The sequence below is a fragment of the Lissotriton helveticus genome, chromosome 1_1, assembly GCF_964261635.1.
Source record: "Lissotriton helveticus chromosome 1_1, aLisHel1.1, whole genome shotgun sequence".
Classification (NCBI taxonomy): Eukaryota; Metazoa; Chordata; class Amphibia; order Caudata; family Salamandridae; genus Lissotriton; species Lissotriton helveticus.
Window position 1 is genome coordinate 1,347,646,463 of NC_136057.1, and position 19,431 is coordinate 1,347,665,893.

A 19,431-nucleotide genomic window follows, 5' to 3' on the forward strand; every position below is an offset into this window, starting at 1 on the left:
GACGACCAGCCGCCTGAAACTGAACTCGGACAAGACGGAGGTCCTCATCCTGGGCTCCTCACCCTCCGCCTGGGACGACTCCTGGTGGCCTCCCGCCCTGGGCACCGCACCCAAACCGACAGACCATGCACGCAACCTGGGCTTCATCCTGGACCCCTCCCTCTCCATGACCAGGCAAATCCAACAACGTCTCCTCGGCGTGCTTCAACATCCTACGCATGCTACGGAAGATCTTCTGGTGGATCCCCACCGAGACCAGGAAGACCGTCACCCAGGCCCTCGTCACCAGCCGACTGGACTACGGCAACACCCTCTACGCCGGTACCACCGCCAAGCTCCAGAAGAGACTCCAGCGGATCCAGAACGCCTCAGCCAGACTCATCCTCGACATCCCGCGAACCAGCCACATCTCCGGACATCTGAGAGACCTTCACTGGCTCCCCGTCAACAAAAGAATCACCTTCCGCCTCCTCACCCACGCACACAAAGCCCTACACGACCAAGGCCCGAGCTACCTCAACAGCCGAGTCAACTTCTACGCTCCCAAACGCCACCTCCGATCAGCCAACCACGCCCTCGCCGCCGTCCCCCGCATCCGAAGAGCGACTACAGGAGGAAGGTCCTTCTCCTACCTGGCCGCCAAGACCTGGAACTCCCTCCCGACCGACCTGCGCCTGACCCAAGACCACCTCTCCTTCAGGAAGAAGCTGAAGACCTGGCTGTTCGAGCAGTAGCGGCACCCCCCCTCACCCCCCCCCCCCCAGCGCCTTGAGACCCTACGGGTATGTAGCGCGCTTTATAAGTGTCACTGATTGATTGACTTGTCATCATAGGAAACAAGTCAGAAAATGTTACCTTAGAAAAGAATACAATAACTGATACAAAATGTGCAACACAGTAAGGAGGGATTGTAGAGGAAGCTCACCTCTCATTGAAAAAGATTTCTCAGGTCTGCCTGTCCCACAGCTGCTTCCTCTTTCATGGAAGAATCCAAGCAGTAATGCTTCGTGAAAGTGTGGGTACTGCTCCACGTAGCTGCTCTACAAATGTCCTTGATAGGGACACCTGAGAATAGAGCCACCGATGATGAAACTGATCTCGTTGAATGAGCACGAATTCGTCTTTCCAGCGGTTTGCCCGCTTCTTGATGGCAAAACTGAATTGCATTAGAGATCCAACGTGAAATACTTTGCTTTGAAAGTGGAAATCCCTTTTGCGGGGTACTATAAGAGACAAAGAGCTGAGAAGATTTCCTGAAGGGTTTTGTCCGTTCCAGATAGAATTGCAGACATCTTTGAACATCTAAGGAATGCAGCGACCTCTCCGCTGGTGTAGTAGGTCGAGGGAAAGAAGATTTTAGAACCACAGGTTCATTCAAATGGAAGTCGGATGGTACTTTTGGATTTGTCCTTAGAATTAGAATGTCCTTTTTGAACTGCAGAAAAGGTTCCTCAATCGTGAGCGCTTGGAGCGCACTAATCCTCCTAGCTGATGTTAGAGCTAAAAGAAGAGCCAGCTTCCAGGATAGAATTTTAAGATCTGCTCTGTGAATAGGTTCAAACGGGGTTCTCATAAGATGAGCCAAAACCAAGTTAAGCTGCCAGACTGGTGGCGGAGGCCGGACTGGAGGGAAAACCCTGAAGAGGCCCTTTAGGAATTGTTTGATAATCCTTGCAGACCAAAGAGAAGGACCTGAAGATGTCCACCTGAATCGAGAGAGAGCAGCCAGATGCACTTTGACAGAGGAATGAGCCAGACCTGATTTAGCCAGAGTAAGGCAAAATCTGATGTGGAGCTGAAGAGTATGGGTGGAGATTCTTCCAGTGGTACCACAGACAGAATCTTTTCCATTTCGCCCGGTAAGTCTTGTTTGCACGGGCCTGAGACAAAATTTCTTTACACTCCTTAGTGAGGTTCAAATTCTGGAATTCTCTGTACTCAGGAGCCATGCTGTCAATTGGAGTGGGCTCGGATCTGGATGTAGCACTTGACCCTGAGACATTGTCAATAGAGATGGAATGGGCCGCAGGTGAATTGGCTGATCTTGTGAGATGAGAAGTTCCGTGTACCAGAACTGTCGAGGCCACGCCGGTGCAATCAAAATCATTCTGCAAGGTTCTGCCTTGAGTTTCCTGATTAGTCTCGGAATCAGGGGTATTGGTGGAAAGGCGTAAACAAATGCTCCGGACCAGGGAATTGAAAGAGCATTCCCCAGTGACCCTAGATGGTGATCCCTGCTTGCGTAAAACTGGCATTTCTTGTTCTCTGGGGTTGCAAACAGGTCTATGGTCGGAGAACCCCAGACTGAAAAAATGTCCTCGAGAATGTCTTGATCTAACTCCCACTCGTGACTGATGGATTTGTGACGACTCAGTGCATCCGCTGTTGTATTGAGTGACCCTGCGAGGTGTTCCGCTGACAGAGAAATTTTGTGGAGAATTGCCCAGTTCCAAACTTCCTGAGCTTCTTTTGAAAGAACCTGGGATCGTGTTCTGCTTTGTTTCTTGATATAGTGCATGGCTGTCGTATTGTCTGTGTGAACCAGCACTGTGCAATTCTGAATTCTCGGAAGGAAAGCTTGTAAAGCTAGGTGAATTGCTCTGAGTTCTAGCAGATTGATGTGGAACTTGCGCTGTTCGGGCGTCCAATGACCGCTCACATGCAAATCCTGTAACACTGCTCCCCAGCCTTCCAGCGATGCGTCCGTGGTTAGAACCATGGGAGATGGAGAAAGCTTGAAAGTTAGACCCTTTGAGATGTTGTCCTTTATCATCCACCAGTTGCACGCTTTTCTCATTACTGGTGTTACTCTTATTTTGTCGTCGAATGAACCTTTCGACTGGCACCATTGGTTGTCCAGTTCCTCTTGTAGTGGACGCATTCGAAGCTTGCAGTGCGGAATTAATGGAATCCAAGATGAGATCGATCCTAGTAGGGATTTGTACAGATAGACTGATAGAGATCTCCTTTTTTGTAAAAGTCGAGCCGATAGAATAAGTTTTCTCTGTCGTTCCTCAGAAGGGAAAGCCTTGCAGCGATTCGTATCCAGGAAGGAGCCCAGAAATCTGGCCGACCTGGACGGGAGAAAGACCGATTTGGACTTGTTCTGTTGGAGAAGCAGTTGGTTGAAAAGTTAAATGCAGCTTTTGACTGCCTTGGAAGCTGCCTGAAATGATTGAGCCTTGATCAACCAATCGTCTAGGTAGGGAAAGATCTCAAGAGATTGTTTTCTGAGAAACGCCGCCACTGGGGCAAGAACTTTTGTAAATATCCGTGGTGCGGACCGGAGACCAAAAGGAAGCACCTTGAATTGAAAATGGCCCTTGGCTACTGTGAAGCGTAGGTATTGCCTGTGAGCTGGATGGATCGGAACCTGGAAGTACGCATCCTCTAGGTCTAGAGTTGCCATGTAGTCCCCTGGATTTAGAAGACGTAGAATGTCCTGAAGGGTGACCATCCTGAATGACAGCTTTATGAGATAGGTTTTGAGCTCCCTTAGGTCTAATATTGGACGCCACTTCTCCTCAGTCTTGCGAACCAGGAAGAACCTGGAGTAAAAACCTTTCCCTCTTTGAGAGTGAGGTACAGGTTCTATCGCCCCCATGATGAATAACTGGTGGGTCGAGACGTAGAAGTCGCAGATGTTTTGCCTCGGTGGCGCGAGGAGCTCTGGAAGGAGGAAGCTGTTGAAATTCCAACGTGTGGCCAAACTGAATGATATTCAGGACCCACTGGTCTGATGTAATGATCCTCCAGCTGTGTAGACAATGAGAAATCCTGCCCCCCACTCATGTTACCGGAGGGGAAGGAACAGTAGAAAGAGCCAGAAGGCCGCTATTGTCTCTTAGATGAATCTCGGCCCTGGCGACCTTGACGGCCTCTTGCTGGCTGCCGAGAGAAAGAAGCAGATTGGCCCTGCCTTTGAGAGTACTGAGGCCTGTAGGATTGAGATGATTGGGAGTACGAGGAATAACGTTGTTGGTATCCTCCTATTTGAATAACCTTTGCCTCTAGCTCCCCGGAACGGACCCTTACAGTAATGAAGAGTGCCTAAGGACCTAGCTGTTTCTGTGTCCTTTTTAATATCCTGTAAGGCATCACCTATGTGCTTTCCAAAAAGCATGTCACCACCAAAAGGCAAATCCAATATTTTGTTTTGCACTTCAGGGCGAAACCAGGTAGCCCGAAGCCAGCCCTGTCTTCCGAGGGCAGCCGAACCTGCTAAAGCTCTAAAAGCAGTTGTGGCGATGTCCATGGTGCAGTCAATTATTTCCGTGGAAGATCGCTCCCCTTCTTCTAAGATCTTCCTTGCATCTGCCTTAGCGCTCTTTGGTAACTAGTCTATAAACGGAGACATATCGCACCACATTTGGCGATCGTTTCGTCCTAAAATTGCAAGTGCATTGGAGGCACGAACCAGGAAGCTTGACATTGACGAGAATCTTTTGCCGACATTGTCCAGGCGTCGACCCTCTTTATCCGGTGGAGAAGCCAGAGGAGCCGAAGGGGTTCTTAGACTTCCTTTGTGCCGCCTGGAAGATTACAGAGTCCGCTTTTGGTTGGCCAGTCAGGCACGCGGGACTATCATCAGGGGCCCTGTATTTCTTCTCCAGCCGCGGTAGGACTGAAATGACGGTTGCTGGAGACTGCATGACCTTCACTCCCTCAGACCAAACATGCTCTACGATGGTAATTAGAGCGGATGGACTTCAGTATGGCTCTTTGAAATCGTAAAGAAAGCAGTCTGATTGCACCGTTGTAACTGGCAGGCCAAATAGTTTTGAAGCCCTTTCCATGAGGTTATGCAAACCACCAATGTCAGCTGGTGGTGAATCTACCGGATCCGGTGAAGGTGGATCCGGGATGATAAACTCATTCCATTCCCTATTCGGACCCAGGACCTCTGTCACATCACCTCCATCATCCGAGGAATCGTCGTCATTATTGTCCCCATACACTTGCTCTGATGCTATTACCTGCCGAACCTCCGCAGGTTCTTGAGCTCTTGGCTGAACTTCAGCTGAAGTGGAAGGTGGCAATGGTTGAGGGGGCGTCTGAATGGTTTCAGGAGTTTGGGAAGGTAATCTTCTCCTGTAGTCCATTAACATCATTTGCAGGTCATTTATCAGAGAAGAGGGCATCGAAACCATACCCTTCTGGGATTGCTCTGGAATCCTTTCCCTGGCAGGAGGCTGACGCACTTCTTCATAGTAGCCCTCTGAATCAGAATCCTGATATTATATGTGGAGCTGCGATGGACTGTAAGAATCTCTATAAGGTCCATCATCATCATCATCATCATCATCATCCTCCTCTGAAGACTCCTCTAAAAGCAAGGCAGAAGGCAAGGGTGTCACCCTTCGTGGGGACGTCATATCCGGTGTTATTTGGCGTCTTCTTATCGAACTTTTCACTTTTTGCACCGTCGACGGACTCACCGTCGACGACGATGGGGTAGTCGTCGACGAGAGCGCCGTCAACGGAGTCAAAACCATAGTCGACGGAGGTGAAATCGTCGACTGCATCGTCGAGGAGCTCGTCGTCGTCAGAATCAAAGCGGACGTCGTCATTGCCGTCGTCGACATGGTCTTCGTCGACACCACCCTCGGCGTCATCCTCGTCGACGATGAAGATAGATGGTCCAGTCGTCGACGTCGAGGCTGTCGACGCCGCCGTCAACGGTCTCGTCGACGAGAGAGAAACAGGAGATTGAAGGTTTTTCGCCGTCGTCCGACCAGGATTTCTTGCCAGACTTTGAATCCTGAGGTAGGGAACTAGGTTTTTTAAAACCTTTTTGTTTCCCAGTAGGTGGAGAGATAACAGAAGGCCCTTGTGACCCCTTCTGAGAAGATACCACCTCAGAAACCAATCCCACTTTCTCCTTTACACCTCGGTGAGGAGATTTTCGGGGACTAGACCTACCAGATCTATCAGAGGTCTTTTGAGAGGTCTTAGGAGGCTCAGTAGAAGTTGAAGGGGAAGAGCTACCCTTCTTTTTAAATCTTCTTGAAGAGGAATCTTCACTGTCACTGGAAATGACCTCCTTTCTAGACTTCATCTTTTGCAGCCATGTTAGAAGTCTTCCTTCTCTGTCCCTCAATGTTCTAGTAGAGAAGGTCCTGCAGATCTTACATTCGGTAGCCTTGTGGTCCGGGTACAAGCAATAAATACAATCTGTATGCTTGTCATCCACATACAGACGCTTCTTTGAACAGGTAGCACAAGCCTTGAACAAAGCTTTCTTCTCTTTATCCGACATCTTTGTTGAAAAATAAGGTTGTTTTTTGATACAGTAGAAAGAAAACTGAGCAGAGCTCAGAGGAGACTTCCTTAGCACAACGTGCGGTAGAAAATCTGAGGCTCGGAGGTTCTCTCAGGAAGGTTCTATGGGGCTTCTCTGATTGGTTGTTGCAATTTCTTTTGGTCTCTTTTCCACAAAGAGGTGGATGTGCTACAAAATGAGATGAGGCCTAGGCCTTTCTTTCTCTTTTGTACCTACTGCTATGGTATTTTTTATATTACCGAGGCTCCCATTCCGACGACGGGGAATGATACAAAGCATTGGAATCTATGAAAGTTCTAATACTGGGGCAAGAAAAGTATACACAACTCGCCAGATGTGATCGATGAAGTCAGAGCAGACTGGAACAGGAATGTCCTCTAGAGGACAGCAAGTAGGGAAGAGGCACTGAGGTCCCCGCAAGAGATTGCGATACGATCAAGGGGTACGCTTAATGCAGCATCTGATACTGCATACATCGTGCTATACTAGAGAGGCCCTATGCAAGATGGGGAAAGTTTGCTCAAAAAATGCATCTGAGGATGCGGTGAGGTAGAGGACTTCTTTCACACAATCGGGTCTTGAGCAAAACTGCAGGGCTACTGGAAGGAGGTGAGAGACATCCTATATGTAGTGACGGGTACTAAATTAGACCACTCTTTATAAACTTTGGTCCTTAATGTATGGGAGGGGGATGTAATCCTGCCGAAATATACCTAACTGCTGCAGATGTTAATCCTTCCTGTAGCTAAGAAAAATACTGCAAACAGTGGGCACTTGAAGTGCCAGGAGTTGTCACTTGGGTAGAAGACATGGACTGGTGCATGCTGGCAGAGAAGCAAGCCTATGTAGGAATTGGATGCCCCCAAAAATGGGACTCTCTGGCAACCCTACGGGTATGACTGTCATCCCAGGAGCAGTGTAAGAATGTATTGGCAGGACAAGAATAAGGGGGTGCGAGTGGGGAAAAAAAAAAAGAGTGCGAGGGGGATTGAGAGAACATATGGTCAAATGAAGAATATACATAGCCTGTCACTCCTTGTGGAAGTTATGGCTGCTAATGGTTTATTTATTGAAAATCTAATAAAAATATTTATTACCCCATCCAAGCACTGAAGCAGCAAGAAATGAACAATGCCAACTTAGGGTGAACAAAGCAAACACAAGGAGATGATGGACGGAGTGCTGAAACTTTTCACTCACTTCCAATCACAGATCTGGGTTGAATCCATTATCATTCTTTAGCTCACTTTGCCTGGCTAGCCTGGCTGATGAAGGGTGCTACCCAGAAACCGGTCCCAGGATGCTTGTTTCCGGTTCAGGGAAGACCTGGCTTGGCAGTTCGGGTTGGACTGTTCCCATGAGGCACAGGGTCAAGACTGATTTGCATATAGCTAGGTCTGAACTGTGGTGGTGAAGTGAGCTAAAGAATGAGGATGGATTTAACCCAGATCTGTGACTGCGGGTGAGTGTCTGAAAAGTTTCAGCACTCCGTCCATCATCTCCCTGTGTTTGCTTTGTAAGGAATGAACAATGTCAAGCACAAAATATGATGAAGCATGAATTCTAGTTCTAACTCGAGAGCTATTGAATAACACTGTTTTACTGGGAAGCATTTCACCCATGTGAAACATCCAGGTAACAGCCAAGGAGAAGTTCAACACAGACACAGCAAAAATAGACCGATAATAGCACAGCAGAAGCAGATCATTGCCCCTATCTCAAAAGACAAGTTTGGGCAGCAGTAAGACCATAACTAGTGTGGATTTATTTAAAGTGTTGCTCAAATAAAAATTAGCAGAATTCCCACTGGAAACTCAAGTTTATAAGAGTTTGCCTTGAACCTTTTCAAAGGAGTGCACTGTTGCGATGACGACGCAGTTGAGACACGTCGAAAGAGTACACATGTAATACTGTTCTTGTTAACGAAGAAGACATTCATGTCTCAATATTACAGTGTACTAAATGGATTTCTTGCATTTTGTAGTGTAACAAAATCAAATACCTTAAAAAAAAAAAAGTGTGCGTCTATTGGAAAAGAGTACTAACTACTGAGATAATATCCAGAGGGTGTACTTTTCTTGGTGTGGATCCTGAAAGAATGGGGGGGGGGGGGGTGGTCAGAACCGCACAGAAGCAGTTCAACAGGAGTCGATTCCTAAGGTGAAGGTTTGGCACCAGCCCTTGGGCAACACTGCACTGAATACAGATGCAAAGTAATATAATCCAAAACACTTTAGTTAACTTCCTCCAAGGATTCTAGTAGAAGGCCTCTAGAGCACAGACATGGGAAAAAGGATTGTACCCATTCCAGAGCCATAGGCCCACTTTTGAACATCTAGGCTAGTCTTTTCTGTTCAATTCTCCCATCTTTTAGAAAGCTTAAGAGGTTTACAGCTGACAAATCTGGCTAGGACTATAGGACAAATCAAAAACCAGACGTTTCGGTGCAAAATGTTAACCTCTTGCCTAGAGCACCACCTGGCTATGTTCTGCCAGCTGTAAGGCTGATGTCAGAGCCAACATCCATGTTATCTCAGCTACTACACCATTTGCCTCATGAAAAATAGGAGTTTTGAACTGCAATATAATTGGTTTTTGGGTGGAGGGGGGTAGGTGAAAGCTGGTCCTTCAAAATGATTATGCAGGACCTCAAGGTGTAAACTTCAATCCTAGGATCAAATGCCAAAGAGAACAAAAAAATCAGATGAACTGGTAAAACTGCAGAGAATAAAAAGGGGGGGGGTCCTACATCACAAGCTTAAATAACGTGCTTTCATTTTCATACCACTTGAAGTATTAGCTATGCTTGGAAACATAAGAAGAAATTAGAAACCCTGCACTGGCAATCAATAAGAGGGAGAATAAGAAATCCTGCACAACAGCCGTGAGCTTCGCTAAAACCCAGAGCGGAGCCTCCTGATGTGTGTCATTCTGATCTAGTACAGACTATGGCATGAAGCATCTACACAACACACAGTCTGTGCACATAATTTGCTTCCCAGTGCTCTTCTGTACCTCAAGCATGACATTTCAAGCCTAGTGTGTCTAATTAGAACAAATTACAAAGATAACTGGAATTTGCGCCACCTGCAGGTCGCGGATGTGGCAGGAGTTGAATTGTTGGGTTGCTCAGCTTACGAGCCTAGAGGCACTCTTTTTTTCAGGCCTATTATGATATAGACCCCCAGGCTCAGACACTCAGTACCATGAGCTGTTAAATACCATTACAAATTTGACCCTTTCCCACTCTAGAGTACTGATCCTGGGAGATGTTAATCTCTGGGACAATGGGTGCCAGGCCGGCCATCTGAGAGACCTTACCCGGCTATGTGACAGTCTCAATTTGAGACAATTAGTGCAATCCCCTACTCATGAGGGGGGTCACATTCTTGACCTCCTATATGCTAATCAGGCTGAAACAAAAGTGATAGATATTTTGCCACAATACTGGACAGACCACTCACTCATACTTTTTCACACAGTGGTGTCCAGATCTAGCATGATCGGGAGGCAGGAGTCAACTTGCCGGAAAGACAGAGACTGGTCTAAATTAAAACAGGATAAGATAACCCAGACATTTTCTAGGGTAAATCTTTTCGATCCCTCCACCTCGGTAGAGAGTAATTACCAACAATACTATGATCTAGTAACCGAGACGTTAGACTCTCTAGCACCAGTGAAACAATGCAAAGTGAAGAAGAGGCCGTCGGCTCCATGGTACAGTGAGGATTTGAGATCGCTTCATTCAAAATGTAGGAGGGCAGAACGGATCTGGAGGAAATTCTATTCCGACACAGACAAAACCACCCTAAAACTACTACAGGCGGAATATAAGAGGCATTGCTAAGGCTAAAGCGGAGTTTTATGCCGCCTCCATTCTACAATCTTCTAACTGCACCAAGGCATTCTTTGACATTGTTAAGAAACTTTCTAATCCGAAATGCATGAGTAATAAGGTGACTACCTCGCAGAAGCTCTGCGATGAGATAGCGGCATTTTTTGAAGAGAAAATTGCTACAATCATAAGTAACCTCCAAAAGTCAACTACTGTTAATGTGGAGACTGTGCCACTGGAGCATAAGAAAGAGCCGGGGTTGAAACCTTCCCTTAGCCAATTTACCGAACTGACGGAGGAAGTGTTTCGCAGTCTAGTATGTAAGGTTTCTTCTGGCTCCCCCCTTGACCCCTTTCCCCCGAGGTTATGGAAGGAAGTGGGACAAGCAACCTTACCCTGGCTACATCAGTTATGCAACCAATCATTGGAGGCAGGGGTGGTGCCGGATGCTTGGAAACATGCAATGGTCACCCCCCTGCTCAAAAAGCCTTCGCTGGACCCTAGTGCCCCTGCTAATTTTAGACCTATATCTCTTTTACCCTTCCCAGTAAAGGTCTTGGAAAAATTAGTAAGCAGGGATCTTTCAGACTTCTTGGAGAAAAATTACCTGTTGGATGAGGACCAGTTTGGCTTCCGTGCAAAACATGGCACGGAGTCAGCATTATTAACGGTCATGGACAGTCTTCGAAGGCGTGCGGACAATGGAGAGCCCACTGTATTGATATTATTGGATATGTCAGCCGCTTTTGATACGGTGAATCACTGTATCTTGTTGGAGACGCTAACAGAGACTGGGGTGAACGGGATGGCTTTTCAATGGTTACAGTCTTATCTGTCGGGCAGACAACAGACAGTATCCTTAACACCATTTACATCAAATAAGTCACCAGTCCCACACAGAGTGCCTCAGGGCTCGTCCATTAGCCCTATCCTTTTCAATATTTATCTGCGTCCTCTACTCCCCCTGATTAGATCTTTTAGGATTGAGTTGGTTAACTATGCCGACGACACCCAATTGGTGTTTTCCCTGGAGGGGGAGGAAGCGGTGCCGCTGAGTACCCTTCAGGACTGTATGCGTTATACCTCCGTTTGGCTTAGGAAAAACTACCTTCAATTTAATGGTGGCAAAACGGAGGTAATGTTCTGCCCGGGTAACACCCTACCTTGCCACCTACCACTGGAGTTCAGACTTACATCGGAAGAAGAACCTCTGACTCCGGTTAAGGTGGTACGGGACCTAGGGGTTATGGTGGAGGATAACCTTCAGATGGAGGCCCAAGCCAACAAGACAATCAGTGTCTGTATGGTCCTCCTACGAATGCTGCGACAGGTGCTACCTTTTCTCCCGAGTGAGACTCGCCCCCTGGTGGTCAAAAGTCTGATACTTAGTAGACTGGACTATTGTAATGCTCTGTATTTGGGAGCCCCGCAGTATATCATTTAGAGTTTACAAAGAGTCCAGTCTACAGCGGCTAAATTAGCCCTGAACTGGGAGCGTCGCTCTTCTATTTCGTTGGCTCTAAAAGAGCTACACTGGCTGCCAATTTGTGAAAGAATTTGCTTCAAATCTATGTGTATAGTGTTTAATGGACTACACAATTCAGGCCCAAGGCCGCTTTCTAACAGGTTTAACTGGTACCAGCCTAAGAGGACGCTTCACTCCTCTTCGCTAAACCTAGCGGCGACGTCCAGATTTAAGCGATCAAGGATGGGAGGCCGGGCTTTTAGTGTGTCAGCAGCTCGACTCTGGAACGAGCTACCACTCCAGATTAGACAGTCTAACACGTTGACCTCGTTTAGGAAAAGCTTAAAAACCTGGCTGTTTCCTAGAGGCAGCTAAGTCCAGTTCCTTTCTTTCTCTCTGACCAGGTTACTGTAATGGGGGCTTTGTGCAACAATCTGAGCGCCAAGATACCCGTAGGGTGAAGGGTTTGAGCTATACAAGAAATAAATGCATACATACATACATACAAATTGTGCATAGCTTGACGATATACCTTCCACATACAATGGACTCTCCTTCCAGGTAAGCCTATCATACCAAGCGCTGCATCCCATGATGAAAGAGAACACTATGACCACAGCATCCCGCTACTACTCTAGAGGAATTTCAATGCCTGGCTTAACACCACCCCCTTCATAAGCCTGCCTGTTTGGAACGCACCCGCATTGTACTGCAATGCCCGCCTACTGGCTATCTAGCAGAGAGCGGAGCGCTTTGACAAATCTGAGTTTATACACTACGGATAGGCAACATCTAATGGTCACTTCTTGGCAATAGTCCAGAATCTCAAAGAAAAGTTTCTGGCGCAGCAGTCCATAAAAACCTGTACTTTATTTACATGTTCGTTTCTTGGTCAAACAATAAAACAGCAGTCAAGAACTTAACACGTAAATAAAGAGCACATTTATATTAACTGCTTTATCAGAAAATGTTCTATCTCGAATGGTTTCGATAATTGAGATTTGTGACTATTTAGTGTTGCCTATTCATAGTGTACATAGTTTGATTTCTGGGCGGATGAAAATCAGCCCACTAAGGTGGGCACTACAACATTAAGGAAGCACTTTGGATTGTGTTGTAGATAAGACTGAAGTCGTCCCTCTTTAGAAGCTTGACTTCGACAAATCTGTCAGCTCTACACAAAAAGAAATGCCTTGGCCCTCCCAATAGGCAGCCTACTGCTAGTCTAAATAATTGCCCCTCAGAGATTTACAACCTGCCACGTAGATTACCCATTGCCCACTGATGGCCTGTTCAGTATCGAACAGAAAAATCTGAGCAGGTTAGTGTACATTCTGTTGTAAGACACATTCCTGCTGCCAATATGTGACTCCATATGTCTAGACGTTTTGCTCACCATCATTTGCTGTATTCAGCTTCAGCCCACGACCTTTGAAGCTCAGTTCTCCGCCCCCCACCTTAGTTTTTGCGAAAGATTCAGTAAGCGTGAGGATATCTTCGGAGGCCATGATTTGGTCACAGCTTGGATGTTTGATTGGATCTTCTTACTCACAGACGTCTGCCGTGGAGTTTGATGGAGAGGGAATGTCGATTTTCAGTTCCCGGAGATCTAGGACACACCATAATAATTACACAATGCAATGCTAAGTTCACAAAAAAGTTTTTTTTTCATTTTTTAAACAAATTGTGAGATGTTAAACAGCAACAAACGTACAAATGCAGAATAGACTCAGCTTAAAAGAAAAGTACAAGCACACTCACCTCACCACAAGATGGAGGCACCTCAGTGTGCACCCATGGTCATTTTCCACAAAAGTAGCATCCTGACATTTGCTCAGATTTCTCAATTTACATCCCTATCCAAAGAACATTTGGATAGCACCAGCTGATCCTAATCCAAATCTCACCAAGAAGAATAGACAGTTTTGTACATTAAAAAGCCACATGTGAAAAAAATGGCACTGACCCTTGTAAGATCCGTGGGGGCAGCCCAAATTTGACATTCTCCATTTCAGTGTTAAACTTCCATAGTGTCCCCATAGCCACCTACTGGCAGCGAATCATGACAGTTCTAACTCAGATACTCTAAACCCACATCGCACTTACACCCATACAGGCACTTCTAGGCATCTAGGACGGGGTCAAGAGGGAGAAGGGGGGGTGGGGGGGGAGAAATCGATCTCCAACTGAAAAGCCTCTGGAGCAAACATTCTCACCTGTGGGCACTGCAGTGCCACCATTTGCATTGCACACGTCTGCTGTCCAAGATGGCATTGCTCCACCACATGAGCTTTGAACATTTGTATACAGAAAGCAGTGGTCTCCATCTGAGATAGGTCTGGCAGTCTGATTGCAAGGGACACAGACTTAATAAAGTCTAGACCTCCCAGCAAACAAGCCTATCAAAGGTCTCTAGTATGATCGCATAGCGCTGGATACTATCAAGAACAGTCTTGATTTGTTAAAGCAGATTTAAATAGAATTCATAATGGCAACTTAAAAGTCATTAGAGCATTGTGAATAATCTATCCCTACATGAAATGAACTATATACGATTGTCTGTGACCCATGTTTCGTTAGGGTTATTCTGGAAGCCTTTTTACAGTTAATGAGTTGGTTATGGTGGGAAGTCAATAAGGAGTCTGTAGGCCTGAGTTGTTCATTACGAAAAGTCACGACAAAGATGGGAGGCCTAACTTGTTTAATGTGAATAATCAGGCCTTTTAGGGTGGATTTTCCATTCCACTGCTTTACAGCTTTAAATAGGACACAGTGGTACAGGGAATCTCAGACTACAAGATAGGCAGGGGATTTGGTGTTGCTTACACTCTGTGGCAAACCCTCCGGATTGAAGATTTGCATTTTGATAATCTTGGTTATGTCGTTTTAGGAAGGCTTGTATATTGTCATGCCAACTGTAACTAAACAGATATTTGTAATTTTATGACTGAATACCAATAGCTGCCATGTGGGAAAGCTTAAAAGGAATACAGTAAGGCCGAGTACATTATGGTGACAAATAATGAAGTCTATATGGTTTGTTGTTTCAATGGAAAAAATAACAAAAGCCATTGGTCTAATCTTTTATTATGAAAAGTTAAAACTGAGGTAGTACATCTGACATAAATACAAGTTAAAGCCAATAGGCCATTAAGGGGGACACAGCATCACAGCATGTTCAAGCCTGAAGACACGCATTATGTTGAAAAGAATATCACATACTTTCGTAGTAAGCAAGGATTTTTGTGTTGGTTACTTCCCGTGACCAATATTGGGGGTAAAATATGTACTCTGTGATTATTTTTGTTAGACTATCTTAGAAGAGACTGGTAGGCGTAATTGTCTACTAAGCACCTTCAATAAAAATTAATAAGAATATTCTACATACAAATAAATACTGAGGGTCTTTAGGTCACTCATCTTCTGTCTATATGAGTGTCATACACATTCTGCCTCTCCCCATGATAGCATAGCATATGCATGGGGCAATAGGTTAGCCTATTTAAGGTACTGGCTCGATTGCCCTTTAAGCAATGGCATTGGCATCACTTGTGCACATATGCTTGAAAATGACCGTTTCACTGTCTGGGCTAGAGGCCAGTCCTTTAGTTTACATTTTTTTCCTTTTTGGGTCCTCTTAATTCTTACATTGTTTCCTTGTTAGGTCACAACTAGACATAGGAGCTGTCGATTAGAGACACTGTTTACACACAAAGCTGGATCATGGCTTTATCATTGGTCTGCTTCAGCGTCGCTCTCATTTCCTTTGTTCCCGTTTGTGAAGGCATGCCTGCATCATGTCCTCTCCTTGTGTTTGGCCCTCCCCTGGAGCATGGACTGGTACTCGTGTCCATCACTTCTCACGTTTTTGGAGCTACTTTTTTTGTGTTCAAACACTCCATGTGAGTGCTTGTGTTTTCACTGTCTTTCATATACCAATGCCAACCGTGCAGATACAATTTTACACTTCGCCTCATGCTCTGTCCTCTTTGCAGATCGAGGACCATTTCCTTGGCTGTCCTAGCATACCAGTTTAACAAGCTACAACCTCCTTCCCAAGCATTCCATGCCTACAATACCTAGACAGACCATTACCTCAACTTTCCCCTGAAGCCTGGGTTTGCTCCAATCATGCGCCTGCTCTGTTGCACGTTTTCACTGTAGCATGTTAGTGCATTAAGCATGGAGCGGTCATCCACTTCAAACACTTCTTCGTCAAAACCCAAAATCATTGCTCTCCACCATGCCAATCCGCTTAACAACGGACAATATAGTCAAACAGAGCCCAGAAGCGGAGCGAACCCTGCACGCTATCCAGCTGAAACTACATCTCCCAGAAGCTCACAGGATTCCAGACTGCAGCAGAGTGTCTATGGGTGGGACGTACAAGCAGGAGCAGGTCGCTCATTGGAAAATAATTGCCTCAGACCTTCTTTTTGTGTGTCCTCATCACAGATGCTCACCTCCCGCAGACTGGTCTCTTCTCCACTGGGGGCAGATCCGGATATTGTGAAGTTAGAGAAGCATTTTTGCTGATTCGCCCCATGTGTTCTCCGTGGGAAATTACTTTCACTTCGCTATTATTAAAACTGTGCGGGGCGTGGCTAGCAGCCGATCAAGATGGCTGTGTAGTGTAAGAGCTCTGGGGAAAACTCAGCCCTTCCCATAAATCCGTCTACTGATCCGCAACTGTGCAGTGTTCCAGTGGCCTGTCCTGAGATATAGGACCAAGCGGTGCCGGCCGGTGAAACTCCGGAGTGACCTCAGTGTCGGGAACCGACAAAACTATCGGTAACCCGCGATGATCTGTGGCGGCCTGTGTGACGGGGCATAGCAAACAGCACGACACAGGCTACGTTCCCACCCAGCGCAGCCGCGACCTTAGGAGGAGCCCATCGGCAGCAGCAGACGCAATAGCAACGGTGCGTGTTGCGGCCAGAGAGCATTAGGGGCCCGCGGGCGGTGAAACGGCCGGGACCACCGGCCCCGGGAGGAGAGGGACGTGACCGCTCCACGCGGCGGCGAGACGGCGACGCTCCCCAGCATTCGGCGAGAGGGACAATAATATAGCTGCAGGGACCGCGGCTTGTGGACCCCTCCCCCCCCCCGCGGGAGGTGAAGAGCCGAGACAGGAGACGAGAAACGCCTAGCACCGGCCTACCTGCTGCTACCTAGAAGCCGGGGCCTAAATTAACGTGAGACCCAGAAAAGGGGGAGGAGCCTGAAATCGCACAGTGAACAGAGTACCAGTGGTGAAGGACACACGGCCAATATAGAAGAGTGTGACGCTCCTTGCAGGCACCGAGGTAGAGTGCAGCACGACCCCTTAAGACCGCATTAGAACAGTAGCGGTAAGCACCAGCGACAGTGGGTCAACCAGGAGCCCGTATCTAGAGGGGACAAGGAGGCGACCAAGCACCACCCAATTCCCGTAAATCCAGCGAAGCAGGCCCAACACGGGTTCCTCTCCCACCACCCCCCCCCCTACACAGGGCGGCCACCCAATTACAAGCAGGTCAATGAAAGCGGCCAGTCAAGCATGAACCGGTGCTGAGAGCCCGGACGCCCCGTGCCTGGGGCACAGTCTACTACACGGCATTGGTGGTACGGAGCAGCAGTAAGACGGAATGATCAAAGGTGACCTGAGACCGATAGCCACTGAAACCACCCGCTGAGAGTCCTTGGCGAACGACTACTGCCGCAACCACTACCTCAATCCCAGTAGTGAAACAAGTAATAACTCACGGATCTGGCGCACGAGTGACGGTCTACTACTGCGCGGCAGATTGCCTGCCCAACATTGAACAAGACATGTCAGGAAGGGGTCCACGGAATCTGACCACGCAGGCTAAGCTCGACAAATATGCATACGACAAGAGCTTCCCGCCTCTGACGGAGGGGCGCCCATCTGCGGGCAAAGCGGCGGACAACGATGGGGCGAAGAAGGTCACACTGGAAGAGATAATGAAGGCTTTAACGAGCGTTCAAGCCACGGTAGGAACGATCTCAACGGCTGTATCGCTGCTGCGGGCGGATTTTCAGAAAATGGCCGACAGGGTCAAGCAGGTGGAAGTGGTCACCAAGTCACTGGTGGAAGACACATCAGAGCTACAAACGGCCCGTCGCGTTTTGAAACAGAGAACAAGCTGCTGAGAGAAAAGCTGGATGATCAGGAAGGGCGCTCCAGAAGAAATAACGTGCGCATACTTGGAATTCCAGAGAGTGAAGGTAAACAAGCAATGGACCTTTAAGTAGAGGAACTAGTGAAGACGAAACTGCAACCCAAGGGATTGTCAAATTTCTTTTCAGTGGAGAGGGCGCATAGGGTCCCTGGCGGCAAACCGAAACCTGGAGCAGCCCCGAGACCGGTGTTAGCCAGACTATTTAACTTTCGGGACAGGGATGCAATCCTACAAACGGCTAGAATCTCGCCACCAATTAGAGTACAGAACGCGACAATTGCCTTCTTCCCGGACTACACGGCTGAAGTCTCTCGTCGTAGGAGAAGTTTCATGGAAATCAAACAGGCACTGCGGGCACAGGAATTGCCATATTCTATGCTGTTCTCAGCACGGCTCAGAGTGGTGGCGGAAGGAAAAACATGGTTCTTTGATACGCCAGAAGCGGCATTCGACTGGCTCGAGGGCTGGAGGCAAGCAGGAGGACCCCGTCGTGGAAGCAGGAACCAACACCGCAGGACGGACGAGGACCACTCCGCAACACAAGCGTCCAAACGGCCAGAAACGGATCAATCGTCGGGGCCAGCAGCAGAAGGGGTCGAGCAAGATCCACACTCCTGAACAGTCGGTTCCCAAGACACCAACAGTTAACGTACATGACAATGGCCGAACCGACTATGGACACTGGCCTGGGACGGGCCTTGGAGAGCAGGAAGGGATGCTGCTCCCATCGGACCTTTAACCCCGACAAGCAAGTACAATGGTTTGGGACGGGAAGAAGCACTCTGCTACGTTGGGGGGGCGGGCGGTTGTAAGTCCGTTAAGCAGGGAGGCAGGGAGGGTTAAGAGGTAGGGTTGTTTGTATTCTGTTTAGTTTGATTTTTGTTTCTGTTGGCAAGACTTACAGGTTCGAAACGCAAGTGGTTGACAGGACAAGCAGGGAGGCAGAGAAGATGGGAGGGATGGAGGGTGAAGGTACAGAGAATTTGTCTCCAGGGGTTATTACATACATAGACAGTGTTGACACATTACAGGGGCGACTGGCCGGCGGGTGCGGTGATGTTCTGGCGGAGGTACGGTTCCTCATCCCTATGCACTACACTCATGGCGCTAGACTCACAACTTAACGAGGCTTGTGATAGGACACAGGAGACGCCAGTACCGCCTCTTCGGATGATGACATGAACATAAGAGGACTGGGCGATAAAATAAAGCGGGGACTGGTACTGCATGCCCTAAAACGACTTGGCCCAGCATTGGTACTTATAAAAGAGACACACCTCATGGGGAAGGCGTGCAAAGCTCTGGACAGGTAGAGGTACAAAATAGCGGCACACTCAGAATTTTTCTCGGGATCAAGGGGAACAGGGATCCTGATAAAAAAAAACTCTCCATTCATAGTATTGCAGAGTAAGATAGATGACCAGGGACGATTTGCGGCGTTACTGTGGGAGGGCAGACTCCTGCATATAGTATCAGTCTACATACCCCCGGCTCTCCAATCAGTTGCGCTGCCTGCACTGGGTGAATTCATCCTCGCCCTGCCAGAAGGCGACCTGATTATAGGAGGGGATTTCAACGCTACAATAGACACCACACTAGACAGACTCCCTGCTCGACCTCAGCCGTCTGGACCGTCCCGTTTTCAGGGCTTCATAGAGGCCATGGG

The 19,431-nt window shown here is 47.6% G+C and overlaps 1 protein-coding gene across 1 annotated transcript in view; it reads right to left on the reverse strand.

Moving 5' to 3' along the window:
* The window catches only part of RANGAP1 (Ran GTPase activating protein 1), a 430,024-nt gene that overhangs the window by 385,840 nt on the left and 24,753 nt on the right, over window positions 1-19,431 (reverse strand). Inside the window, exon 2 of the mRNA XM_078683025.1 lies at window positions 12,980-13,192. Within this exon, the coding sequence (XP_078539151.1) occupies window positions 12,980-13,091 (112 nt within the window). The 5' untranslated portion in view covers window positions 13,092-13,192. The remainder of the gene's footprint in view (window positions 1-12,979; window positions 13,193-19,431) is intronic.